This window comes from Neovison vison, chromosome 3, assembly GCF_020171115.1.
Source record: "Neovison vison isolate M4711 chromosome 3, ASM_NN_V1, whole genome shotgun sequence".
NCBI lineage: Eukaryota > Metazoa > Chordata > Mammalia > Carnivora > Mustelidae > Neogale > Neogale vison.
The window spans coordinates 105,298,497-105,326,106 of record NC_058093.1 but is presented as its reverse complement, the minus strand read 5'-3'; the positions used below and the strand labels follow the sequence as shown (position 1 = coordinate 105,326,106).

At 51.0% G+C, this 27,610-nt stretch overlaps 1 protein-coding gene across 1 annotated transcript in view; it reads right to left on the bottom strand.

Annotated features, from left to right (window-relative positions):
• Positions 1-18,010: 18,010 nt before the first annotated feature.
• The window catches only part of GLI2 (GLI family zinc finger 2), a 246,775-nt gene continuing 237,175 nt past the window's right edge, over positions 18,011-27,610 (bottom strand). Inside the window, exons 11-14 of the mRNA XM_044242640.1 lie at positions 27,047-27,211; positions 25,470-25,751; positions 23,517-23,853; positions 18,011-22,232 (exon numbers count right to left, since the gene is read on the bottom strand). Of these exons, the coding sequence (XP_044098575.1) occupies positions 19,810-22,232; positions 23,517-23,853; positions 25,470-25,751; positions 27,047-27,211 (3,207 nt within the window). The 3' untranslated portion in view covers positions 18,011-19,809. The remainder of the gene's footprint in view (positions 22,233-23,516; positions 23,854-25,469; positions 25,752-27,046; positions 27,212-27,610) is intronic.

Sequence of the window (27,610 nt, the reverse complement as noted above, 5' to 3'; positions counted from 1 at the left end):
AATGGCTGTCTGCCGAGTGCTGGGGCGGCCCGTTAATCGTCCCAGCCGTAATATAAAACACAGCCCTTATTGACAGCGGGTCTGCTCATAGAAGCCGGGCTGCCAGCTCGTAAAGCAGGGCCCGGTGTCACTCCCACAGAGCGGAGGCAATAAAGGGCACGGGGGAATTACCTCGCGCTCCAGCAGCTGGCCGCACCGCGGGGACTGAGGCAGCAGGCCTAATGGGGCCCCCCACCCCCAGCCCCTTGTAAAGCATGGCCATTAGACAGCATTCCTCCTGCCCCTGGAGCCGCGGCTTTCAGGGAGGGGAGCAGCTCCCTGAAAGAGGCACTGTCCTCAGATCCCAGGCTGGTACAGGGATCCAAAGTGCCCAAGTCAGAGGAAAGTGACATCTTGGGGTCTTCAGCATCTCCCGGCACAGTGTAGCTGGGGCTCATTTCCATAAGACTTGCTGCTGCCATGGTCTCCCGCCATTCTGCCCCACCCTCAGACCTTCTCAGCTAGTGCCAAGGGGGATGGGCCCCACTTGGCTTTCTCTGTCTGGACCCCCAAGCAGCACAGCCGTTGGGACAAAACTCTGAGGGCTGATGGTTCCCCAGCAACCAGGGATTGCTCGCACAGAGTCCTCAGGGACAAACCACTCCCAAACCTTCTACACTTTTCTTGAGGTTCTGATCACTCTTCTCCCAGGAGACGGCCTCCACTCCTAGGGCCAGGGAAAGGACATGTCTTTATTCTTCCCAGTGCCAAACCCTCAAGCCCAGTTTCATCTGCTGCTCTCCTGTGCCCTTCCCTCTTGTCCCAACAGGGATGTTGTTGTCCATTCTGTTATCTAAGGCCAGACCTCCTGGCCCTGCTGCCTACCCCCAGCTTGGGCTCCCTCTGGGCACTTTGATCCTCCCACTTTGTTTATTTGGTTTCTTCCTCTCAACCTTCCAACACACTTGTCTTAGCCATTAAAAAAAAAAAAAATTCCCAAACCAGCCCTCTCCAACTATTGTTTTCTTGTTCCCTTTCCCTCCACTGGCAAATTTCTGGAAAGATTTGACTCTAACTGCTTTCTTCATTTCCCACCTCCCACTCTCCTTGCCCAGCTCAAGACCAGCTTCTGCTCCTGTCACCCCTGATCTAGCGCAGCAAGTGTAAATTATACAGAGAGAGCAAGGTTCACTTGTGCCCTAGAGGTAAGGTGTGTTTATTATTTTAAATAAGGAAGTTAGGACAACAAAGGCCTAAAGGAGGCAAGGCATGAATTGTGTTTCTGTCTCAAGAAGAGTATTTTAGGCAGTAGGAATAGCCAGTGCAAAGGCCCTGAGGCAGAGTGTGTCAGGTGTATATGTCGACTGAAATCAGGAAATCAAGGTAGAAGGGGTGGTGGGGGAGGAAAGACAATGAGACCCAAAAGAGCTTTGGGGGCCATAGGACTTGGGCTGGCTAGGAGGGGCACAGGGTCAATGCTACATGGAGAAGCAACATGATCTGAAGGTTTGTTCCAGCTAGGGAATGAGAATAGGCTACAGGAGACGAGTGAAAGCTGGTAGACTGGCAGAAAAGCTTGGGAAGAGAATGGGAACATGGCAGGGGCACAAAATCCTGGGAACTTGGCTCTTCTGAAGGGAGTATAGACAGCCTGGGTCAGATCATTTCATGGAGAAACACTCCCTTTGTGGTAGAATCACACCACCAGGGGGCTGACAACGTCAGCAGACTTCTTGGAAGCCAGTGTTAGTGGCCTCCGGTACACCGCTGGAGGTTTCTGGTGAAAAGTGATCAGATTCTGGATATTCTCTGAAGCTACAGTCAGAAGGATTTCCTGACCAGGTTGGATGTGGAGTTCTAGAGAAAGGCAGGGGCCCAGGATGACAGCCGGCTGTTCGGAGCCAAGATAAGCAGGAACATTCACTGCAAGGGCCATCACTTCTGGAAATATGCTCTCCTGGGATTCTGGGGGCACTCCCCACTCTGTTCCTTTTCCTCTGTGGCTTGCTGTTCCTTCTGGAGTCCCTGGCAGCCTCACCCTCCTGGCTCTGGTTTTTGCTTGCTGGGCTTCCCCCCTCCTTTCTGAGGCCTTGCTGTGCCCCAGGTGACCTCCTCCATGGCTCCCACACTCCTACATGCAGTGGGCCCACAGACCAATGTCACAGCCCTGACTTCCTCAGGACTCCCAATGTCTCTCTTCCTGGATGTCTCAAAATATATCCAACTCAACAGGAGCACATCTGAGCTCACAGTGAGGTCACCCCACCCTGCCCACACTGTCCCCAAACCGTCACATCAGCCTTCACCCAAATCTCCCCATGTTGGTGTCAGGGACCACTACTGACCACCTCTCTTTCCCTCTCTGCTCATGTGGAAACCTTACTAAGTCCTACTGATTTCACCTCCCACATCATTCTTGAATGTACCTGCCACTGTCCATGTTTGCCACCATCCCTCCCTGGTCACCTCCAGTGGCCTGAGCCTGGGCTCCTTGTGTTCTCTTATACATCCTGCCATGTCTTTTCCATCCTGCAGCTAGACAAGGTATCCCACATGCGAGTCTCTCATGCCGTCTGAGTTCTCAGGAGAAAGGTGAAATCTCACCCTCGTTGCGAGGCCTGGCCCCAGCCTCAGGAGGGAGGCTCCTGCAGGTGCCTCCTGACACCTTCAAGCCTGTCAGTGTGCCCTCACCCTCAGCCAGCCACACCAGTCTTCCTTTAGTCCTGCTCTGTGCCACGCTCCCTCCCTCCTGCCCCAGGGTTCTTACACGTGCTCTTCCTTTCACCCGGAATACTTTCCCTCGCCCTTCAAGGAGGCTCAGTAGCTGCTTTCTCAGACACATTTTCCTTGAACTCCTGGTCAGATCTACTTGTTCTGTTCTGTTGTCTCCCAAGCATGTTCCCCCTTTTATTTTAAATTTATATATATATATACATATATACACACACATATGTGTATATATATATGCATATTTATATATATATATTTTAAAAAGATTTTATTTATTTATTTGCCAGAGGTGGGGGGTAGAGAGAGAGAACAAGCCAGGGGAGGGGTAGAGGGAGAAGCGGGCTTCCCGCTGAGAAGGGAGCCTGAGGTGGGGCTCGATCTTAGGACTCTGGGATCATGACCTGAGCTGAGGACAGACGTTTAATGACTGAGCCACCCAGGTGTCATGTGTGCTCCCTTTCTTCACGACAGCTGTCCTTCTCTTTGAACAGTTCTTGCATCATGCCTGTTCCCCCACATGCCGGGGAGCCCCATTTTGCTGACCGCGATCTCGTCACAGTGAAGTGAGAGCCCAGGAGTCACGCTGTCTGAATTTGAATCTGCTTCTGCCCATCAGTGGCTGCGCACTCTTGGCTAAGTACAGTGGATGCGCACTCTTGGCTAAGTGATTTCACTTAACTAATGACGATAGTAAACCTATCTTGTAGGGCTGTTGTGAAACCTACAGGGCTCAGCCAACCGGAAGTGCTTGTCACAGTGCCTGTCCTGGAGAAAAACAAACACCGTGGGTGGATGACAGAGCATTTATCGCTGGCCCCGGTTCTTCATCTTGCCCGGCCTCCGTGCCCTGATTTGGCTCCTGGGGGCAAAGTGAATTCCCTAGGTCTTTTGGTGTTGGGTGTGGCCATGTGACTTGCCTTGGCCCATGGAATGGGGCACAGATAACGATACTCCAGTTCTCTGTTCTGGCCTTGAGAGACCTTGCCAATTCCCATTTGTCCTCCTGAGCTTTGGCCATTGTCACAAGCAGAGTCTCCCCGGGGTCACTGCCGCCCCTTCAGCCTGCGTCCTCCACACGTGCAGCAGGCTCACTTAGCCAAGGCTGAGTAGACCCGCCAATACCTGGCTGACCCATGAGAATGAATGACCATTGTCCTTAGCCTGTGAGTTTTGGGATGGTTTGTTCCCAGCATGTGGTGACAATAGGTAACCTGGCCGGGAGATGTAATGTGCTTGGTGTGGTGCCTGTGACAGAGAAAAACACTATTATGATAATTCTCTACCCACGCTGGCATGTTTTCAGGCTGGGTCCTAAAGGCCATGCCAGGCCTTCAGAGCTGTCTGCCCTTCACGTGTCATGGATCAGCCAGGACTCGGCTGGAGATGCAGATAGATAGATCGACAGACAGACATGGACAGATAGACAGACACAGATAAACAGACAGACATACAGAGGGATCTGTTATGGGGATCTGGACTCACACACCTGTGGTGGATGGTCAGGTGAGTTCTGTAAGGCCCTTGTCTCAGGTCTGAGGGCAGGTGGTCAGGAAGCGAAGGTGGATATAAAGCGGGAAGGATGAGGACAGGCTGGAGCCCGCAAGGACGAGAAATGTGCCAGTTCCTGCTGCCTCTACCTTGATGGCATGAGTGTCTTTCAGAAGCTGGGGCCCCTCATCACGGGACAAAACTCACCCACTTGGCCCTGGTGTGGAGGAGGCTAGAGATGGTCCAAGGGGAGGCGAGTGGTTGCAGTTGCATGGGTCGGTGGTTGACATAGAGGAAGTACCATGAAAAACCTACTGCCCTCCCCTTCCACCTGTCGGACCTCCTGCACCCATCTCTCTTGTGACCCATCCTAACCAGAGACCCCAGGACAAGGAATTCTGGGAAGTGCAGTGAAGCTTCGCCTAGTTGGGACCTCAAAATCACCACACCTCGTAAGTACCCCTCAGACTTATTCTTAGGACAGAAGTCACTGATCTAATGAGTTCTCACAATGGTGGGATTGGGTGTATTTGTTTCCAAGGGGATTTTGGGGCAAGCCTATTAGCCAAAGGACTATTTCCATGATGATGACATCCTGGGGGTGTGATGGAGGAGTTGATCTTCAATGAACACCCACCAAGGGCCAAGTGTTTTCTGCATGTGTCTCATTTAATCCTCAAAACAATTTTGGAGGTGGGAAATTTCTCACACCTCATCTAACGGATGAGGACACTGGAGTTCATGGCCTCTTATGTCCTTCCATAGGCAGCCTGGAGGTGTAAAGGGGAGTGAAGATTTATCTTCATTGTATATTAGAGAAGAGCAGAAGGCTGGCTCCTGGTCTGGAAGGAGGCCCCACAAAAGGTGAGCGAAAACACGCCCTCTGAGCAGGAGGGGAGGGCCGCAGTGTGAAGATCCAGAGGGGAACACTTTGACCCCAACACAGTCAGGGCTCTGCTAGAAAGGAAAGGGGGATGACTTGGGTAGAGAGCTGGGGGTCTGTGCCACCAGCTCAGGTAGGAGTGAGGGCCAAGGCATTTGAGTGCTTTTTCCCATTGGTTGAGCTGCTAATACGGGAGATCTAGAGGCTTCAGTTTCTGGAAGGCACCCATGGGCACTGTGAACACCCACAGCCCCAAACACCGAGGCTGGGCAAAGGGGCAGGTAGCTGTGGGGGCTCCGCCTGGAGTCTGGGGTTGTTTGGAGCAATCCCGGTTTGTGTGCTGTGAGCACACTGCCCAGAACAGGCTACACTGTTAGCCTCCCATGGATAGATGGGGCTGGAAGCCTTCCAGAGGAGGAACTGGGGGAAAAGACTGGCCTTTGTCCATCACCGTAAGGATGGATGCATGTGTCTCCCAGCCCTATAGGCTCTCACAGCACTAGTATCTCTGGCTCCTGTTTGGCACCCAGATCGGCTTTCAGAATGGTCAACTTGGTCATCACTTGGCTGTGCACTGCTTTCCCCAACTGGAAGGATCACCACTACAAGCTCACCAACTTTGTGAGGGCAGGACCTCTCTCCTAGAGCTCTATTTCCTACCCTCTGTCCCACCTTTCCTATTTTGTCTCCAAGGTGATAACCTACCAGTTGGCCTCTCCGGCTTTGGTCTAACCAGCCCCTTCCGATCTGGTCTAGGAATGAAATATAAAGTAATAGCTCCCAACTTTTTGAAGAGCCAATTTAGTTTCCTCTCTCCTTCCCTCCCTCTCTCTCTCCCTTCTTCCCTCCCCCTTTCCCTCCCTCCCTCTCTATCTCTGCTCCCCTTCCTTTTCTTTTCAGTGTATAGTTACATGAATTTTAACACCTGTATATACTTGTGTCATCACCACCACAATCGAAATAGCTTTCTGATTTAAAAAAAAAAAATCCCTTGCCCTGTATTTGTAATGATACCCTTTTGCTACCCCAACCCTTGGTAACCCCTGATCCACTCTCCACCATGATCAATTTGTTCAGTCAGGAATGTCACATAAAAGCGATTGTTCAATGTGTAACCTTTCGAGACTCATCAGAATGCCCTTGGGACTCACTCGAGTTGTTACAGGTATCACTCGTTCTTACCTTTGTGCTACTGATTCCGTTGAATGGATGTACCACAGTTTATTTACCCATTCATCTGCTTACGGGCATTTGGGTTGTTTGCAGCTTTTGATTATTTATTAATGGATCTTCTATAAATACTTTTGTGTAGGGTTTTGGATGAACATACATTTTCATTTCTCGAGGGTAATGTATCCAGGAGAAGGCTTGCCAGTAACTCCGTGCTTAACTTTATAAGAGATGACCAGGCTATTTTTTTTTTTTTTTTTAGAGAGGTTGGACCATTCTGCATTTCCACCAATAGTGCAAGAGTTCCAGGTTGCATGGTATCTTTCCCAGAACTTGGTATTTTAACTGTAAGCCATTCAAATCATTACGTGATTGTATCTAGTTACATTTAAATTTGTACTGCCCTGGGGCACCTGAGTGGCTCAGTTGATTAAGCATCTGCCTTGGGCTGGGGTCATGATCTCAGAGTCCTGGGGTCGCATCCTCATCAGGCTCTCCATTCAGCAGGGAGCCTGCTTCTCCCTCTCCTGCTGCCACTCCTCTGCTGCTGCTCTCTCTGTCTCTCTCTGTCAGATAAATAAATAAAATATTAAAAAAGTAAATTTGTACAGCCCTAAGAGATGGATAATTATGTTGAGTGTGTTTTCATATGCCTGTTTGCCCACTGTGTATCTTTTTAGTGAAACTTCTGTTCAAGTCTTTATAAGAGACTTATAAGAGACTCCCTTTTTAAATTGGATTGCTTGTTTTCTCATTGTTGAGTTTTGAGTGTGTTTAAGCTCTTTGTTAAACTATGTGATGAAAAACTATTTCTTCCAGTCTGTGGTTAGTCTTTTCATTCTCTTAACAGAGTCTTTTGCAGAGAACACAGTTTTCATTTTGATGAAGTATGATTTCTCATTTTTTTCTTTTATGGGCCATTGTTTTAATGCTGTGCGTAAGTACTTTTTTATTTTTTTAAGATCTTATTTATTTATTTATTTATTTGACAAAGAGAGAGATAGAGATAGAGAGAGAGCATGAGCTGGGTGAGGGGCAGGGGAGAAGCAGGCTCTCTGCTGAGTGGGAAGCCCACTCAATCCCACGATCCTGGGTTCATGACCCGAGATGAAGGCAGATGCTTAACTGAGCCACCCAGGTGCTCCCATAAGTACTCTTTGACTAAGCTCAAAATCACAAGATTTTATTCTCAAAGTTTTATGGTTTTATATTATATATTAGATATATGGTCTATTTTGAGGTAATTTTTGTATGGGGCACAAGGTTTAGGTGGCAGTGTTTTTAGGTTGCTTTTGTCTGTGGATATCCAGTTGTTTCACCATTGGTTAAAAGGCTACACTTTCTCTACTGGGCTGCTTTGTGCTTTTGTCAAAAATCAATTGATCATATTTCTGTGGGCTTACTTCTGGATTCTCAGTGCCAGGGATTGGCACACATTTTCTGCGAAGGGCCACATAGTAAGCATTTTAGGATTTGTGGGCCATATCGACTCTCTCATATCCCTTTTTAAAAAATAACTCTTTCAAGATGTAAGAACTCTTCCTAGCTTGCAGGTCTTACAAAAATAGACCACAGGCCAGATTTGGTCTTTTGGCCCTCGTTTGCCGACCCCCTTCTCTGTTCCAACCCATTGATCTGTGTCTTCCCTGTCACCAACACCACACTGTCCTGATTACGGCAGCTTTATGGTAAGTCTTAAAATCAGGTAAAGGGAGTGCTCTAATTGTATTCTGTCTTTTAAGGGATGCTTTTAGGCCATTTTCATTTTGTGTAATTATTGATGTTTTTGGACTTTGTTCTATCGTTTTATTCTGTTATGTGTGTGTGTGTGTGTGTGTTACTGTTACTGTTCCTGTTTTCCCTTTCCTGACTTCCTTTGGGCTATTTTTTTTTCCCAAAGATTTTATTTATTTATTAGAGAGAGAGAGAGAAAGAGAGAGAGAGAGAGAGCACAGGCAGAGAGGCAGGCAGAGGCAGAGGGTGAAGCAGGCTCCCCGCCGAGCAAGGAGCCCGATGTGGGACTCGATCCCAGGACCCTGGGATCATGACCTGAGCCGAAGGCAGAGGCTTAACCCACTGAGCCACCCAGGCGTCCCCCTTTGGGCTATTTGAACATGCTTTTTAGCATTCAATTTCAACTTCTCTATTTTGGTTTTGCATACTTCCCTTTGTTGTGTTCTATTTACTAATCGTACAAAGGATCACACTATGCATGCTGAACTTTTCCCAGTCTGCTTAGACTCAGTGCCTCAGTACGTCAAATGGAATGTTCTTGAACTCCACTTAAGTGGTTCCCTTAGTCACTCCCTGACCTTTGAGACACCTTTGTCTTATGACGTCTACATACACTGGGAGCTCCATCAGACAATGTTATTCTCTCCGCTTTCAACTGTTAAACACGTTTAAAGAACTCGAGAGAGAAGAATAGTCTACTATATTTACCCAGATCCCTAGGATGTCTGTTGCTCTTCTTGATGCTCTAAATTTTCTTCTGGTATCGCTTTCTTTCTGCCTTTAGAACAGATGTGCTAGCAGTAAATTCTCTTCGTTTTTCTTCACCTGAGTGTATCTATTTATCTGAGAGTATCTGGTCTACCTTCATCCCTAAGGGAGGTTTTCATGGATACAGAGTTCTGGGTTGACAATTCTTTTCTCTCCACATTTAAAAAATATTCCGTTTACTTCTCCATGGTTTCTGTTGAGAAAACTTCAGTCCCCTCAGACAGCTTCCTGTTCATCTCCAACACCTGGATCAGGGTCTATTTTCCATTCAGACCATGTTGATTTTCTGTGCCCCCTCCTGCCCCCGCCAGAAGATGGCCACTCTTCGGCGTGCCATCACTGCACACACGTTCCATGCAGGGGTGATAGGCACAATCTCACGTTGGGTTCCCCTGCTTGTTCTCTGTCAGGTCCACCGGTTGAGAGAGGGACAGATATAGACACAGAGAGATAGACAGAGAGAAAGAAAGAGAAAAAGAAGCAAAAGAAGGGGAGAAAGAGCAGGAGGAGGATGCATAGGAGGACAGAAAGGAGGATGAGGAGATGAACAGGAACAAGCTGAAGATTGATCAGCTTTCAGGAACCTCACATGACCTCTGAGTTCAGAGACTGGAATTGACCTTGTTGAAGAAACAAGGTTCTCATGCATGGAAGAAAGCCAGCATGCCACCACACAGATGAGTCTTCCCTGGCCACCCAGTTGCAGGAAATTGCCAGATGGTTCTGGAAAGAGTTGGTAAAGGGCTGAGGATGTTCTTGCAGGCTCGTTCCTTTGTTCATCTGGTTTGAAGGTCCTGCTCAACGTTACCACCTTTTTCAGTGGACCTCAATATTTGCACCCAAAGGAAACGTGCTTTAGCAATTGATACATTTTCTGGAAGGCTAGTGGAGTGCATTTTGGATTTGGAAGGGTCTGTCAGAGAGCCTTAGCTCACAGTGACAGGGCAGCCTTTGGCTCTACCAGGAGACTCTGCCCCCAAATCTTTGGTACCTGCTTAGCCTCCATCCTACCAGACTGCAGCCTTCTTCCTCTTCCTTTTCAGTCTCTCCTTGCCTCTCCCCACCACCACCACCCAGAAACAAAACAAAACAAAACAAAACCTCAAACCTCTTAAGGGCAGCCTCAGTTTCCATAGCTTCATCTCTGTGTTCAGAATTCTTTGTAGACTTTTGTGCATGTGACCTTATGTGTAAATACACTCTGGGCATGCCTGGGTGGCTCAGTCAGTTAAGCATCCGACTCTCAGTTTTGGCTCAGGTTGTCATCTCAGGGTCCTGGGATCGAGCCCCACATCAGGTTCTGTGCCCAGTGTGGAGTCTGCCTGGGATTCTCTCCCTGCTCTCTCTGCCCCTCCTCCTGCTTTCTCTCTCAAATAGATAAATATATATATATTTTAATGCTCTTTAAAATAAATAAAAAAATACATTCTGGAAGAGCTTCTCAAGTGCCAACCCCTCCCACCTCTCAAAGCTTTGCTCACTTCCCTATCCCCCATGAAGCTTTCTAGAACCACCTCATTTGGAAACAAACTGGGAAGAATGCGTTTCCACGTGCTAGACATGGGAGACCAGGTAGACTGGGTATAGCTCCTGCCCTAAGAGCTCACAGCTGGCAGAGGCAGAGAGCAGTGAAGGATTGAGTAGTATGCAAAGTCTGTGCCCTGTGCTAATTGGAGGGCTGGTGGACCAAGCTGACTTCTGGGATTCTAAAAACAGGGGTTTTAATTCTTTTATAACTTGCTCACAACTTTCCTGGGCCTCAGTTAATCTAGTCCTGAGCTCAGCATTTGATTTCCAGACTCTGCTCTGTGGACCCACACCTATGCTGTGGGTGGTTGAGTGTGGGGGAGTGGCGGGGGAGAGCTGAGAGGGGGGATGTGGAATGTGTCCCAACTTTGATCACATGATCCCTGCTTTTAACTGTGTCCTTTGCCTTATACAGGCAATTTCACTGAACAGTGTTTGCATGACTTTTTTTTTTTAAAGATTTTATTTATTTATTCGATACTTTTTGAGACCTGATTTGTGACCCAGGATGTGATCTATTCTGGAGAATGTCTCATGTGTACTAGAGAAGAATGTGTATTCTGTTGCTTTGGAATGGAATGTTCTGAATATATCTGTGATGTCCATCTGGTACAGTATGTCATTTAAGGCCTTTATTTCCTTGTTGATCTTTTGCGTGGATGATTTGTCCATTTCAGTGAGGGGGGTGTTAAAGTCCCCTACTATTATTGTATTATTGTTTATGTGTTTCTTTGATTTTTTTATTAATTGGTTTATGTAGTTGGCTGCTCCCATGTTAGGGGCATAGATATTTAAAATTGTTACATCTTCTTGTTGGACAGACCCTTTGAGTATGATATAGTGTCCTTTCTCATCTCTTATTATAGTCTTTTGCTTAAAATCTAATTATCGGATATGAGGATTACCACCCCAGCTTTCTTTTGATGTCCATTAGCATGGTAAATTGTTTTCCACCCCCTCATTTTAAATCTGGAGGTGTCTTTGGGTCTAAAATGAGTTTCTTGCAGGCAGTATATTGATGGGTTTTGTTTTCTTATCCATTCTGATACCCTGTGTCTTTTGATTGGGGGCATTTAGCCCATTTACATTCAGGGTAACTATTGAAAGATATGAATTTAGTGCCATTGTATTGCCTGTAAGGTGACTGTTACTGTATATTGTCTCTGTTCATTTCTGGTCTACTACTTTTAGGCTCTCTCCTTGCTTAAAGGACCCTTTCAATATTTCCTGTAGAGCTGGCTTGGTGTTTACAAATTCTTTTAATTTTTGTTTGTCCTGGAAGCTTTTTTCTCTCCTTCTATTTTCAATGATAGCCTAGCTGGATATAGTATTCTTGGCTGCATGTTTTTCTCATTTAGTGCTCTGAAAATATCATGCCAGTCCTTTCTGTCCTACAAGGTCTCTATGGATAATTCTGCAGCCAATCTAATATTTTTACCATTGTATGTTACAGACTTCTTGTCCCGAGTGGCTTTCAGGATTTACTCTTTGTCACAAAAGACTTGTAAGTTTTACTATTAGATGATGGGGTGTGGACCTATTCCTATTGATTTTGAGGGGGATTCTCTGTGCCTCCTGGATTTTGATGCTTGTTCCCTTTGCCATATTAGGGAAATTCTCTACAATAATTTGCTGCAATATAGCTTCTGCCCCCCTCTCTCTTTCTTCTTCTTCTGAAATCCCAATTATTCTAATATTGTTTCATATTACAGTATCACTTATCTCTCGAATTCTCCCCTCGTGGTCCAGTAGTTGTTTGTCTCTCTTTTGCTCGGCTTCTTTATTCTCCATTATTTGGTCTTCTGTATCACTGATTCTCTCTTCTGTTTCATTTATCCTAACAGTAAGAGCCTCCATTTTTTATTGCATCTCATTAATAGCTTTTTTGATTTCAGCTTGATTAGATTTTAGTTCTTTTATTTCTCCAGAAAGGGCTTTTATCTCTCCAGACAGGGCTTCTCTAATATCTTTCATGCCTTTTTCAAGCCCAGCTAGCACCTTGAGAATCGTCATTCTGAACTCTAGATCTGACATATTATGAATGTCCATATTGATTAGGTCCCTAGCCTTCAGTAGTGCCTCTTGTTCTTTTTTTTGAGGTGAGTTTATCCACCTTGTCATTTTATCCAAATAAGAATATATGAATGAAAGAATAAAATACTAAAAGGGTAGCAAAGACCCCCGAAAAATGTGTGTTAATCAAGTCAGAAGAGACCCAAAATCGTGGGGAGAAGAAAGGGGGTAAATAGAAGTTAAAAAAATCTCTCTCTCTCTCTCTATATATATATATATTAGACTGGTTTATAGAAGAGAGCCACCCACCTGATTCTGGGTGTATTTTGGTCTCTTAGAAGAAACTACCTCCCAAAATTTTAAAGAAAGAAAGAAAAAAATATATATAACTTATACACAAAAATAAGGTTAAACATGATGAGGGGATGAAAAATGACTGTACAGATGAAAATTTAAAAACAATTCTAAAAAAGGAGTTGATAGGTAAGTTGGTAGGGAAAAGAAAGAAGAAGAAAGTGGAGAGAATTTTCTCAGGCTGGAGACTAGAACAAAGCCCTGTGCTAAATTTAGGGTATATTTTGATCTATTAGAATAAGTTGTATCCCAAAATTTTTTAGAAGAAAAAAGCCCTATATGTATACAAAAAAAAATAAAGTTAGTTACAATGAAGGATAAAATATGACTATAATAATGAAGTTTCAAAAAGATTTTTTTATAAGAAAGGTATTGTTAAGATCAACTAGTAAAAAACATTAAAAGAGGAAAGAGTAAAAGTTTAAAAAATTAGAATAAGAAAAATTTTTTAAAAAAAAGTAATTAACTTTGCAAAACTAAAGAAGCATGGGGAGAAAGCCATGAATTCCATGCTTTGCTTTCTCATCCTCTGGAATTCTGCTGCTCTCCTTGATCAGTGAGCTCGGTCTTGGCTGGATGTTCTTGCGGATCTTCTGGGGGAGGGGTCTGTTCCTGTGATTCTCAAATGTCTTTGCCTGAGGCAGAATTGTGCAGCCTTTACTGGGGGCCAGGCTAAGTAATCTGCTTGGGTTCGCTCTCAGGAGCTTTTGTTCCCTGAACATTTTCTGTAGAGCTCTGGAGGATGGGAATGAAAATGCAGCCTCCCAGAGGAGCCAAGAGCTCAGGGCCCCACTCCTCAGGGCACCCTTGGAGAAAAGCGTTCAACCACTCCTGTCTCCCTGGTCTCTGGCTGCACTCTGAGTTCACCTGGCCTGTGATCGAGTGTTTCTGTCTCTGGCACACAGCCCTGTTTGGAGTCTCCAAACCCAGCAGATTCCTGCCCCCAGAGGAGAAAGGTGAGTCTCCCCGGATCTGGCACTTGTGTGGTCCCTGCTCAAAGAGCAGTGGTCTGACTGTGCCACGGATCATGGTTTAAGGTAGCCCCGAGCTGAGAGGTCATTCCTCTGTTCTGTCTCTGTAGCCGGCTTCTCTGCTCTGATACCTGCGAGCTCTGCTACACTCAGACATCCCGATCCTTCAGTGACCCCGTGGGACCTGAGACCATGCTGTCCCCATGAGGGATCCACCCTGGCTAAGCCTCTGGAGCGATGTCCCTCATTGGAGCAGACTTCTAAAAGATCAGATTTTGTGCTCTGTTGCTCCGCCACTTGCCGTGAGCTGGCTCCTCCCCACCGCGGTCTATCTTCCCATCTCTTTGGATTCACTTCTCTGCATGTCCTACCTTTCAGAAAGTGGTCAGTTTTCTGTTTCTAAAATTGCTGCGCTTCTCTTTGCTCTCCTGTTGGATTTGTAGGTGTTCAGAGTGGTTTGATAACTATCTAACTGAACTCCTGTGACCTGATGTCATCTCAGCCTGCTACTCCCTATTTATTTATTTGATATAGAGAAAGAGAGTGAGCAAGCATGAACAGGGGTGAAGGAGCAGAGGGAGAGGGAGAAGAAGACTCCCTGCTGAGCAGGGAGCCCAATGTGGGGCTGGATCCCAGGTCCCTGAGATTATAACCTGAGCTGAAGACAGACACCTAACTGACTGAGCCACCCAGGCACGCCAGTGTTTGCACGACTTCAGGTTTGAAAACCGCGAAGCTAGATGACCAGGGTAGCCATGCTCATGGCACTCTGGGCTCATCCAGTCCTCGAAGAACTGGTTTTGTTGCCATATATACTTAAAAAATACCCCTGGGCATATCAGTCTATTGACAACTGACAGTACTTGAGAATGTTAGCAGGTACACTGGCAAATCTTTCATAATGACTCTCCAGGGGACAGGATGGAGAAGCCCCCAAGTGATGGTGTTCGCCAATCTCCATGGTGTAAATTCTCCCAGCACAGCCAACTTTCAGTTACCGATGTGAAGTCAGTTGCAGAGTTGGGGAGAGATATGATTAAGAGGCTTAGGAGTTGGCTTTGGGACATCACTGGTTACAAAGTACCAACTGATGACCCTGCTGTCTTCCCTTTCTGGGTGTAGAACCAACTAAGATACAGACTCGGGGGACAGATGGAGGCTACAGTGCCAGTATTACTAGGATCAGAGCTGGTCAGACATCATAGATTGGATTATTGTTAGGATACCTGCCTTCTCTGATTCTGTGGGAGACATATTCTTCCCTCTTCCATTGATCTCGGGCTCAGTCATGTGACTTGCTTCCTGTTCCAAGCCAAGGCCTTCAGAGGCCTCCTGTGTTTTCCTTCCCCTTAGGTACTTGTGCCTTCGCCTGTAGATGTCCAAGCAAGGCTCTGGTTCCAGGGAAGGAGGCCCAGGAGTGGAGTTGTGCTGCATCAGTGAGCCCAGCCGAGGGAAGCCCCCTGGGGCCAATGCGCGGACTTCTGAGCTAAGTGACTGCTTGTTTTATGCTTCGGGGCTTTTGTGGGTTTTTGTTAGATAGCGTTTGGGGGCCATTGTTAGCTTATTCAGAAATTGGTACCTAAATGGGAGAGTAATGTAACAGAGTCCAGAAATATGCAGCATAGTTTTGGAACTGGACAATCAGGAAATTTAGAAGAGGCTGGAAAAATGGCCAGAAAAACAGTGACCTGGGTGCATGTGGTGAAGAAATATTTGGTAAGATTACAGCCTATGCTAGTTTGGGAGGGAGAAAATGTTCCTATGAATTTGTGGAATTTGGCAGGCCAGTTTCCAGGCAGAAGATTGTCAACATGAGCTTTTTTGAGCCATAAATAAGGTACAGCAAGTGGGAGATGGGTGCAGAAAGGAACCGGCCAGTTTTAAGCAGGATTTGGAAAATGAAGTTATTTCTCATCTCCAGTCTCTCTAGCCACTAAGAGATCTTTAGCTTCAGATTTGGCTTGGGAGGGGGACAGATACAGAGTCCAGGCAGTTCCAGTGAAGGACAGCATGAGAGTAAAGACAAAGTCAAGGATGTGCCCTTGATTCTAGTGCTCTTTGTTTTCAGTCCTGGAAAGGAATAAAGTGGCTCTTGACTATCCTTTCAGTGATAACAGGGTACCTAGAAACCTTCAGGGCATGGCCCCATGTAGCATGGTGTCAGGTCCCAGTCATCTAACGTAGGATGAGACGTGTCACTGAAGGGACATGGGTGGGTCTTTTGGCACAGAGTTGACTGGAATCAAATATGCCGAAGACTCACAATGTTTGAGAGAGCTGAGTGTGCAAATGCATGGACTCAGGGGGATGGAAGTAAAGAGTGGCAGGCTCCTAACTTCCTTCAGACAGGAAGAGGTTGAAGAGTTACTGTGTGCTCATGGAGGGCATGCTTCCCCAGGCCCTCCCCAGAAGCTGAAGGGCTGAGCCAAAGGGAAGATGACCTCAACTGAGGAAGCCAGAGCCATGGAGCAAAATGAACTGGGGAACAATTCAAGAAACATTCCACCCAGCGGGAGGCTCTGAAAATAGTTGCTCAGGAGGTTTTCAAATACTGTTCGGCAATGACCAAGCTAGGAGAGGGGCATGCCACCACTGTACGTTGGGAGTATGCATGTGCATGGTGGGCTAAGAGCTTTTCTAGTTCCTAAGTGTCTGGGTAGAAGAGCCTCATCCACGACAGGTGTCGATTGCAAGATCCTTGACTTTGAGCCTGATGATCAAGTGTATAGACTTCGGGGGGCCTGGTGTGAGTATATTCTACATGTGGGAGGGACATGCATCACAGTCTTTGAAGGCAGACTGTGGTGGATTATATATTGTTGAGAGATATTTACTCTCTCCTTCTCCTTTCCATGGAAGGGAAGCACTTGCCCAGGTCACTGCTGATGGGTTTGGCCAAGTGACTTGCTTTGACCAGTTCCATGGTTCAGAGAGGAGGCCTAAAGAGAATCCTCATTTTTCTGCTTATTCTCTTGTGCTTCAGCTGTCCCCACAAGAAGGCAATGGCCAGGCCAGCCTCCTGGCCCTACGAGGACGAGGAGAGTCCCGTGGGGTTGTGCCCCAGCCAAACTGATTGGATTAGCCCCTCCCCCAGTTGCCCAGCACAGCCCAACCTAGATCAGCCAACCCTCAGTTGGCTTAGATTCAGAAGTTTCATAGAGGTTCAGCATGCCGAAGCTTCCTGGATTTTGGTATGCAGTATGACCTTGGCCAAGGTTAGCTGATGGAGGCCTGGAGCCATGATGGGCTTCTTAACACTGTGAATCATCAAGTCTCAGCGCTGAACAATTTGTGGCCTCCCTCTGCCCTCAGAGCTGTTTCCAGAGACTTACCATGTGGTGAGGTAGAGGAGACACACAGGCCTTCAAATAAGCTCAGAAGGAGGCAGACATAGGGCGCAGGCATGCTCCTTACCTCCTCCTGAGGGTGCCCTCAGCTAAGTGAGCCTTCCTCACAGAAGAATGAGGCCCCAGAGTGTGACTCGGGCTATAGTCTTTCTAGCAGGAAACTATGGCCAGTCCTACACGGAAGACTTTGGGTGCCCAGCAGAAAGGCAAACTACTTAATTCTGTTTTCCTTGGGGGTTTCCTCCTTTCCTCAGTCCACTTTGTCATATGCCGCCAAACCGAATGCTCTCTACGTGGCTTTGGCTCCACACTCTCTGAGCCAGGTGGCAAGCTTTTTCTCATGGAGAGGAGGGAGTTCAGGGGCCCAGCATTTCTGGCCCTACAGAAGGGGACTTCTATCCCCTTGAACCCAGTCTTAGACCCTCCCCGCTGTTCTTCTGTCCCAGAAACCATCCCAGTCCTTGCGCCCTGCTTACTGGCTCCGTGAGGTTCCCTAGAGCGGCCTGATCACTGCTAATGGTTGACTGCTGGCTTACTAGATCTGGGCCCCAGCCTCCCCTGGCCCCGTGTCCTTGCCAGGGCCACCTCCTACGGCTCAGGCATATCCACCTGCCTGTCCTTTCTCCTTTTGCCAGCACCAGAGCACAAAGGTCTATCTTCTCCCCTGACCCCCACCCTGACTCAAGAGTGCTCATCAGATTACCCATCAAAGAGGGAATCCGACCTGAGGATTGCTTTGGGACGAGTGCTTGGGAATATACCCGGATCTGGTACACAAGGTTTCGGCAAAGCAACTTAGATCTTCAGATCAGCTTGCCGAAAGAACAGCCGGTTAGTAAATCGTCAAGCCCTGCCCACCCCTCACCCCCAGAGACAACAATAAACAGCCACTAAATGTCTTCAGCATTAAACATTTCTCGGCAAAGGCGCGACAGTCAATTTTGACACTGTTGTGAAAAAATACAGTCTAGTTTCTGTTCAGATGCACCAAATTTACTGCTCAGGTTCTCATTAACTCCTGTCAAGGAAGAAGCAGATAGACAAAATAAATTATGAAAAAATTACTTTTTTAATGTACAAAAAGACTTATTTACAAGTTGAGCGTGTCATCTCAATTCACGCGGAGCTGTAGAAAAAGCTAAATATTTTGGAGATATAAATTTGGCTTGCTGATTCACCTACAGTATTTTCAGGGATGATGCCTTCTGTACAGTCTATACACAGGCTGGGAAGGGCTAGCAAAATCTTAGCTCAGGGAGCGAGTGAACACCGTCACTGAGCCCAGACCCTTGGAGGGGTCCCAGGGATGTTATCTGGCATTGGCTTGGTTTATGGACCCTAACAAAACATCCGATGTGCTGGAATGTGGACTGCCCAAGTAAGGTTTTGGTCCTGCCCCGGTTGAGGCAAGGGTCACAGGATCAGGCTCATAGTGGTGCGGCTGGTTTCGGCAAGGTCGCCACTAATTCAACATGGGAATGGTGTGCGGTGTGTGTATGTGTGTGGTGTGGACGAGGCATCAAGTCACCCTCCAGTACGTTCAGGAACGATGTCTTCTGATGCCAGCTCCAAATGCCATTTCCAGGTGGGGCTGGGTTGCACTGAACAGGAAAATTCAGTGATGGTCCCTCAGGGTCCCAAGAATCAACCCTGTCATCCTCCCACCCCCACCAAAACACCATGCACGTCATCGTACTTTGCAAAATGAGCAGGAGGATGTAGGGAAGGAAATCTAGAAGATCCAGGGACCGCACACTGTGCCTCGGCACAGACCACTGGGCTGCAGGTGAGTGGACAACACAGCTTGGGAGCCTGGGCAGAGGCTGCTGTCAAGTCCTGGGCTTTTCCGTGGTAAGGTGGGTGGACAGTGCATTGGAGAAACAGGATTGGGTAAACATACGACTTCCTCTTTTTATGAGGGAGCTTCAGGGTGGCCTGAGGCTGGGCCCCTGGCGTTCTCCCTCTTTCTCGAGGCCCCATGCCAGGCTTTGGCTCACCTGGGTCCATCCTTAACCCAAAGCAGCTCCAGCAGCCCCGAGGTATTTAGAAGTAAGTGTTCTTTCCAGGAAGGGATACATTCAACATGCATGAACACTGCAAACATGGTCTGGAGAAGCCAGGACAGCAGCTGGGCTTGCCCCAAGGACTACAATTTTTCTTTCTCTTCTCTGGAAATCCTTCCATACTTCATTCATTTGTATGCACTTGGACAGTCTGCCAGTCACAAACTTGGCTTTGGGGGGTGGGGCAGACGCGCCCGCTCTACGAAACCTGGAATCAGGATGTACTTCCAAATCCAGGTAAAAATCTTTTTTTTCTTCCTCTACAGCACGGGGGATGTTAGAGGCCTCAAGAAGTAAGCTTCATAGAATTCTTCTGCCTCGCCCGTATGGGAATGAGAAGCTTATCATCCTGGATCAGAATATCCAGTATGGCTTTCAGATTCAAACCCAAATGTGGTTCCCTCTACCCTCTTCCCTCATGTATTTGGAAAGCCCTCAGCCAACGGAATCCCTCATTAGCCAAATGACAGAGGAAAAGACGCCAGAACAATTTGGTCCCATAAACACCAAAGGCTGGGAAGCACTATGCCAACGAGTTTTTCATTTCTACCTTGCCTTTCTCATTGAGACTTTTCGCAGTGTTCCGAAAAATAACCCCAAAGAAAATCAGACAGGATACACACAAACCTGCCCTTAAAGCCACTGTGGTCTGAACCGGTCATTGGCAATACTCCCTCAGACCTATTTAATACTTTTTTTGGAAAAAGGCAAAATCGACAAGAGCCCCATGCTCTGGGAAGTGATGGCTCCTCCGAGTCTGCTGAGCGCCCAGGGCTGGGACCTTAGGTCATCATGTTCAGGAATTTGCTCTCCTCGGCCAAGCTGGTGAGCATGGAGCTCATGTCCCCAACAGCCATGTTGCTGATGCCCGTGGGGATGGAAGGTAGAGTCAGGGAGTTCCGGGGGGTGGTGAGGCAGGAGGAGTTCTGGGAGAGGCTGTGGAGGAGGCTGGGACTCAGGGCGCCTGAAAGCAGGCTTGAGTGATCGCCATCATCCATGATGGCATCGAAATCAATCTGGGGAGCCTCCAGGAGCTGGGAGTCCACTGTGCTGGACACCTGGTTGACCCCCGGCGAGGGCAGGGGCTGGGGCTGGATGCTGTCTGGGCAAGCCTGTGGCTGCGGTGGCTGGGGCCGCACAACCTGGCAGCCCACATGGTTCTCCAGGCCTCCGTTCTGTTCGTACATGTGGATCTGGCCATAGTAATAGAGCATGCTGTGATCCTGGGTCCCGGCCACGTCCTGTGGGGCTGGCTGAGGAGGCCGGGACACCACGTTGCTCATCGCTCCTTTGGGCACATCGACCATCTCCTGGCTGGCTGACACAGTGGCCATGGCGTGGCTGGTGGCCCTGGCATAGGCCAGCTGCAGTCCAGCCCGCACCCCACGGTGGCAGCCGGCAGGGCTGGGCTCAGCGGGTGGCCGGGGTTGCACTAGACCAAAGCTGGATCCGGCCACCCCAACAGCACCCTGCTGGGGCTCCATGAAGCCGGGTTGCTGGGAAGGCAGAAGGTGGGAGCCCTGGCGGTAGCCCTCCTGGCTCATGGGAGTTGCCAGGTGATGGCTCTGCTGTGGGTAGCTCTGGGTTGAGTGAAGGGGTGGCATCCCGGTCAGGTTGGAATTGGTGATTCCAAGTTCCCTGTGGTTGCTGCCCATCATGGCAGCTTCGGGAGCAACTTCCATTTGCTGGGGGAGCCCCAGGTGGACTGGTTTGGCCACCGTGTTGCTGCAGGATGGGGGGTATGGGTTCAGGGCCCCACCCATGGTACTGGGGCTCAACTGGGGGTGGGCTTGGCCATAGTTGGTGTGGGGGCTCCCGGTGGTGGTCATATTGGGACACGGACCACCTGTCCCTGGCTGCCGCATATAATTTATCCTAGGCACAGAGGGACCGCCCCCGCAGGGCTGGAAGTGTGTCTGCGCACTGTCCAGGGCCCCGGGGCTCAGGGGCAGACCTTGAGGACCATAGCCTGTGTACTGGCCGAAGGCTGGCTTCTGCTGCACCACAGCCAGGTTGCCCTGCAGGAAGGGCGAAGGCTTCCCCTGGCTGGCCAGCGTGTCCACGGTGCCAGAACTCACCTCATTCCACTGCACAGGCATGCTGTTTTTGTTCAGGCTGGAGGGGGTCCCGTAGCCCGGCTGGCAACCTCCCAGCCCCGGGATGGAGGGGCCCACGTTGGAGTCGGCGGCCACCATCCTACGCGGGCCAGGCAGCCCCGGGCTGGGCAGTTTGGGGTTCTCGGAGAAGCAGGTGCTTTCCGGGGGGTAGGCCTGCGGGGGGCTGTCGTCCAGGGCCCCACCGGCGTGCGCCTTGATGTACTGCACCACGTCGTCGGGCAGCACAAGGTCGTCCTCGGGCAGCACGAGGCCCATGTCGGGCCCTGCGCTGTCCGCGCCCGCAACCAAGGCCTCCATAGTCACGTGCTCGCTGATGCTGGGCGGCCGGGGTGAGTAGGCGCTGCGGACCAGGCCGCCATCGGCGCTCGCGAGGCCTGACAGGCGGAGGCTTCGCCGGTCGGCGCAGGGCGGCAGCGGGGCCGGGTTCACATCATGCGCACTATGGAAGCGCTGCACCCGCGGCGTGGCCAGGGTGTCGGGCCGTCTCACTGGGTCGCTGGCCCGCCGCGCCCCGCCGCCCGGCGCCTCGTGGGGAAAGGCGGGTGCGGGCCCCGTGTGGCCGTGGGCGGGCCCATCGCTGCCCCGCCGAGGCCCCAGCGGGCGCGGGCAGGGGGCGGGCGGCGCCAGCCTGGTCCGCAGGCTCGCACGCTCCAGCCCGGGCAGCGGGGTCGGGGGCGGCCCGCCAGTGGCCGCTGCGTACTTGGCCCGCAGGCTGTACTGCTGCGCTGGAGTGAGGCTGAGCGGCCCCGCGCCCCCGCCGCCCCCGACGCCGCTGCACTGGCTGGCCTCGCTCGATCGCCGCGACGCGTCAGTGGAGATCGGGTCGTAGGAGTCGGCCGAGCTGGCGTTGTGGGGGCGGCCGGCGCCCAGGGGCGACGCCTCGCTGGAGCGGCGGCTGGAGAAGTAGGGAGAGATGCCGGAGGAGCGGCGGCTCACGGTGTAGGCGGAGCTGACTGTGCTGGTGGAGCTGTCGCGGCGCTCCTGCAGGTGGCTCAGCATGGTCACCTCGCTCGCGGACAGCTCCGACAAACGCGGGTTGGGCAGCAGCCCGGCTGGCCCGCCGCCGCTGAGGTTTTCCAGGATGGAGCCTGCGGGAAAGGAGAGGGGTCAGCAGCCCGGGCCAGGGCGCGGGTGCTCTGCCGGCTTTGACCCAGCTCAGCCTGTGGCCGCTGGAGCCCTGTACAGGGCATGGCACACAGCTGGCCCTCAACCGACGACTTCTAGATGAAAGGAGGGACGGGGAGCCCAGTAAGTGAACAAATGATGGCCCAGTGGGAGTCAGGAGGCCTGATTCCAATCTTAGCTGTCATGGCCTGCCCGGCCCTGAATTCTCATTCTGTCTGATCCTTAGTTTCCCCAGCTGTGGGTAACACATGCCTCTCGGTAGGAAGAGGTTATTGAGAGCAGGGGAGGAGGAGCCTGGGAGGGCCCTGGCCACGGCCCTGCACCTTCACCATCTGGGAGTGGCTGAGGCCAGGCTGGCATCCCAGGGGCTGAGTTGACCGGAGGCTGCTAATAGGCAGTCCCCTGATGCACACCCATGAAAGGGAGCAAAGGCCTCAGAGTGCCAAGGGTGTGTGTGTGTGTGTGTGTGTGCGTGCGGGTCTGCAGGCCCCACGGCAGCTGATGTCACAGGGAGCTCTGGGCCTTGAACGGCCTCACACTCCTGCCCTGATCAGTCCCTGGATGGGGGCCACCCCAGAAAAGGGTGACCTTGGGTGAGGCAGCTGTCTACAGCCCAGGCGATTTCTGTATGAGGCCAGGAGTTGAAGGCCATTTGCCTGCAGTTCCTGCAACAGCTAGGGCAACAAAGCCTCCCTTCAAGAGACACCTGGGTGGTACATCTCAGTGTCCACCACACTGGCTGTGGGTCCAGCTAACTGTCTGGCACAGTCGCCTTGGTTCTTGAAGCCTGGCCAGCACTTCTTGAGACTGACTTTATGCAGAAGTCCCTGTGCTTCCCTAGCTGACGTGCTGTCTCTCTCCTCTGCCCAGCCCCAGCCCGAGCTCTGTCCTCGCTCCCTGGCTCCTTCCCTGGTCCAGTGTGCTTCTCACAGCATGGCCTTCTAAACACAGGGGCTGGGATTATAGTGCTCTTCTCCCTAGGGCCTTGGCCACAGTGCCCAGAGCAGAAGCGCAGTAGAGCTGGAAAAGTACGGGCTTTGGAGCCACTAGGGCCTGCCCTTGAGCTGAATGGGGCACTCTCCCCTCTCCAAGCCTCACTTTTTTTCATCTGTGCAATGGGCTGGTGAGATCTATTCTATTGTGGGCATCCGGTGAGATGGACATGGCGCTCGATGGAGGTGAATCTACCAGGTGCTTGGCCCAGGCCCTGTCCCGCCCCTGCCCACACACCCGGGGCCCCCTCTTACCACTTCCTGGGAGGGGAGGCAGCTTGGTGTTCCGGGTGTGTGGAGCCGGCCCAGCCCAGGAACAGGAATCCTTGAGCGACTTGAGCTTCTCCTTCTTGAGCTGCTCGAACCGGTGCATGGCCGTCATATGTTTGCGCAGCTGCAAGCCACCAGCAGAGGGAGCGGCCAGGGCTGAGGCATCGGCCCCCGGGGGCGTGTCATCCAGAGCCGTCAGGTCTCCCAGGCTCCCGGGCCCTGTCCCTGGCATCTCCACGCCGCTGTCATTGTTGGGGGCACTGCCCAGGGGAGAGGGCTCACTGCTGCAGGATGACTGGGCCCCGGGGCTGGACTGACACAGCTACGGGGTGAGGGGGTGTGAGAAGACACAGACTCAGAGGGTGCGAGAATCCCCCTGGCCCTCAGCCCTGTGTGCACACACACTGCCCTTGCACACCTGGGAAGGAGGCTGCCATGCAGAGAGCTTCTGAGCGTCACTGTCTGTCTGCAGCAGGTGGCCCAGCCACCTCACTTCTCTGAACCTCAGCTCCCCCAACTAGAAGAGGCACCTGAGCTGTCTCTGGGACAGGGTCAGTGGCTGTATGGAAAGCTTCCGGTAGGCGGAAGGCACCTGAGAGGCAGAAGGCGCCACATTTTCCTGCCTCCCACTCCTTGGTTGTCTGGGCCAGCACCTGGGCCAGAGCTCTGCATGCTGAGCTTTCAGTATGTGGGGACACTTGGGGTCTGCCCCACAGAGGCAGCCACGGCTGCGTGAAGTTGACATCCAAGAGGGTGCTCAGTGTTCCCAACAACAGGGACGTGCTGTGTGATGGAACAAGGAGCTGTGGGGGCCTGTTGACCTGGTGCCTTCTTAACAGGCCAGAGGCAGGTTATTGGAAAGGGCCAGGAAGACCAGGGAGTGTGGACCTGCTGGACACAAGCCCTTGACTGACGGGCCACTCTGAACCAGCCCCCACTCTGGTCCATGCAGAGGGGGGCTCGTGTGTACAACACAGGACTCCACACAACCCAGGCTGCCTCCAATGGGACGGGGGCTCTAAGCCCAGCTGAGGCTCACTTCAGATGTAGCACCTGTGGGCTCATTCCCAGGCCAGATGCTCCCAAATTCCAGAATTTTCTAGAATTTTTGGTGACAGTGCTCCTTTCTGCCCATGGCAAGACCTGCATTTCTCAGGTTGGCACTCAAGACCCTCCATTGGCTGGTCCTTTCCTCCTCTGTGCCCTGAACTTGTGCCTCCTCTCAGCTCTGCCCCTCGGGGAAGTTCTGTCCCCATGGTTCGCTCCTATAGCTGCCAGCCTGATTCCTGCCTCCAGCCTTTATCTGTCCTGGGGGTTCTATCTGCAGTGCCTGATGCCCACCGACCCAAACCCATCTTACTAGGCTCCCGAGGGGCCTGGACTGCCCTATCAGCCTGCGCCCAAGCAGCAGGCTGGGACCAATTCCCCAGCCCGCCCTCAGCACGCCAGCCCGCCCACACCGCGGCCGGGCTTCCCTGCTCACCTCAGTACCGTCTATCCTTAGGGGAGGTACAGTCGAGAGAAAGAGGTGGAAACAAAGAACAGATGGTTAGAACAAAAGGAGTGGAGGCCACAGGGGCAAGGACACAGAGACAGGACAGAGGGAAGGGGACCAACTGTAGCTCTTCGATGCTAGTTGGAAAGGCAAATCCCAGGAACCACCCACAGACTGACCATGTGGGACCAGGCATCCCTGTGGCCCACGGCCCTGCCTAGAACTACGGGACCTGGCACAAGACAGGTTCTATAAGAGGCCCAAGGTCGTGAAGGGAGGAAAGTTGAGCTGGAGAGAGGAGGATGTTGTCGTGCGCTTAGAGGAGGGGATCCCGAGACAGAGCCCACAGCTGCAGTTGGGGCTCTGGGCCCTCGTGCTGCTGGGCTTGATCTCCTGGGGGCGGGAGGCATGCACTGGGGCCTGCACTGCCCTGCTCTGCTTACCCCGGAGCTCTCGGTCTTGATGGCTTTGATGTGTAGGCAGTCCTCCACGGCCTGGCTGGTGCTGCTGGCCTCAGCACTCTCCTCAGAGCCCCGGCCACCGGGCTCGGCACTGGCCTCATTGTCCCCGTTCTCCTTGAGCAGGGGGGCACGGAGGTGCACATCGTTGCGCTGCTTCTTGGTGACGTGAGCGTCTGGGCCATGTACCGTTTTCACGTGCTTCCGGAGGGAGCTGGGGTCCGTGTATCGCTTGGTACAGCCTGGGATCTTGCAGATATAGGGTTTCTGGGAAGAGAAGCAGGCATGTGTTACGAGACTCTGAGTGGGAGCACTCCCCGTTCTCCTGGAGCGATGCCACGTCCTTTGGCTGGTATAGTCAGAAGGTGCTGGATGGAGTCAGGCCAGCTCCAGGCCTGCAGGAGCTCAGCCCCATGAGTCTGATCTGCTATCTTTGTGTGTGGGTAAGTGCATAGCTGAGGAAGCCCTCATCACAAGCTGGGGACACAGATCAGAGACCAGGGAGGGGGTCGGGGATATGGGGTTTGGTGTGATTGCAATGCCGCCTCCCTGCAGATCAAGGCACTGGAATTTTCTATTATTTTATTATACTATTATACTATAGAAAGTAGTATAAAAATAGAAAATTAAACTATTTTCTATTAGATAGGGTTAACACCCCGATCTCTCTGATGAAGAAAAACAGGTTCATAGAGGCAAAGAAACTGGCTCTAAGTCACTCAGGAATGAGATGAAAACCCAGGGTTTCTGAACCTCAGTCCTGAGTACACACACATACACACACACACATACACACACACCACATCTACATGACGTAGACACACTCCCTAGTACCCCTCCACACACATTCACACATACACACATGTCCATGCATACACACCACACATACACACGCACATACACATGTACATGTGCACAAGTACACAAACACACACACGTGTCCTACAAATACACATCCACACAGACCCACATAATACATACACACGTACATCCACATCCACACAAACATCCACACACATACATAAACACACCCCTTTCCAAGGCTAGCTCTTGTCTGTAGAGACCCTGGGGGGCTTAGATTCCTTAGGGAATGCCTCTGATTTCTTACAAGCATTGGAGGAAATCCTCTTGGGATCCAAAACGTATCTAAGTTTTTAGAAATGTTCCTTCCTGAGTCTGCCCGAGCAAAAGCAGTTGAGGGGCTTGGCCTGGACTGGGAGGCTGGTACAGTGGACTTCTCACCCTGGGTTCTGTCAGTCCTGCCAGGGCGTCTGGCTACCTGGGAGGGAGACAAAGGCTGCTCTGTGGCTTATCAGTGAGGGGCTGACAGCTATGATAGGTCAGACAGCAGCAGCAGCTGTAGCACGTCATTGCCAGCTGCTCAGGGTGGAGGGGCAGGGCCCTGCCGATCCGTCCTGAACTCAGATAGTAGGCTGGGGAGGGGGCTAGGGGCATCAGGCACCTAGCTACTTAACAGCCTACTAGAAGCCACGGGGTGGTACATTTGCATACGCGTCAGAGGGGCCCCACGTGCACACACTGTGCACACCCTGGAGTGGTACCTCATTGGAGTGGGTGCGGTTCTGGTGCTTGGCGCGGTCGGAGGCATTGGAGAAGGCCTTGTTGCAACCCTCGTGCTCGCACACGTACGGTTTCTCCCCAGTGTGGGAACGCAGGTGTGTCTTCAGGTTCTCCAGGCGAGAGTAGGCCTTTGAGCATCCCTCGAACTGGGAAGAGGTGGGTTCGGTTAGTGAGGGTGCCCCAGACCCAACACAGGGATCCCGACCTCAGGGGCTGGTCTGCTGCCTCCTCCCCAGATCCGTCCCCCCACACTCCACTCGTGCGCCCAGGATTTTAACAATATCCACCCTGCTTTCTGATGATAAAATGACACAAGACTACTCTAGAACATTTGGGAAAGACAGAAAAGTGCAAAAAGAGAAATGAAAACCATTGGCTGCCAGGAATAGCCACTGCCGACATCCAGGTAAGTCTCTCTCTGGGGACTTGACAGTTCATCCTGAATGTTCACATCACAAGTGGGAACATATCATGTATTTTGTCACATATTCTGTTTGTCAAAGTCAACGGCACATGCTAAGAATCTTCCTGTATCATTCAAAACT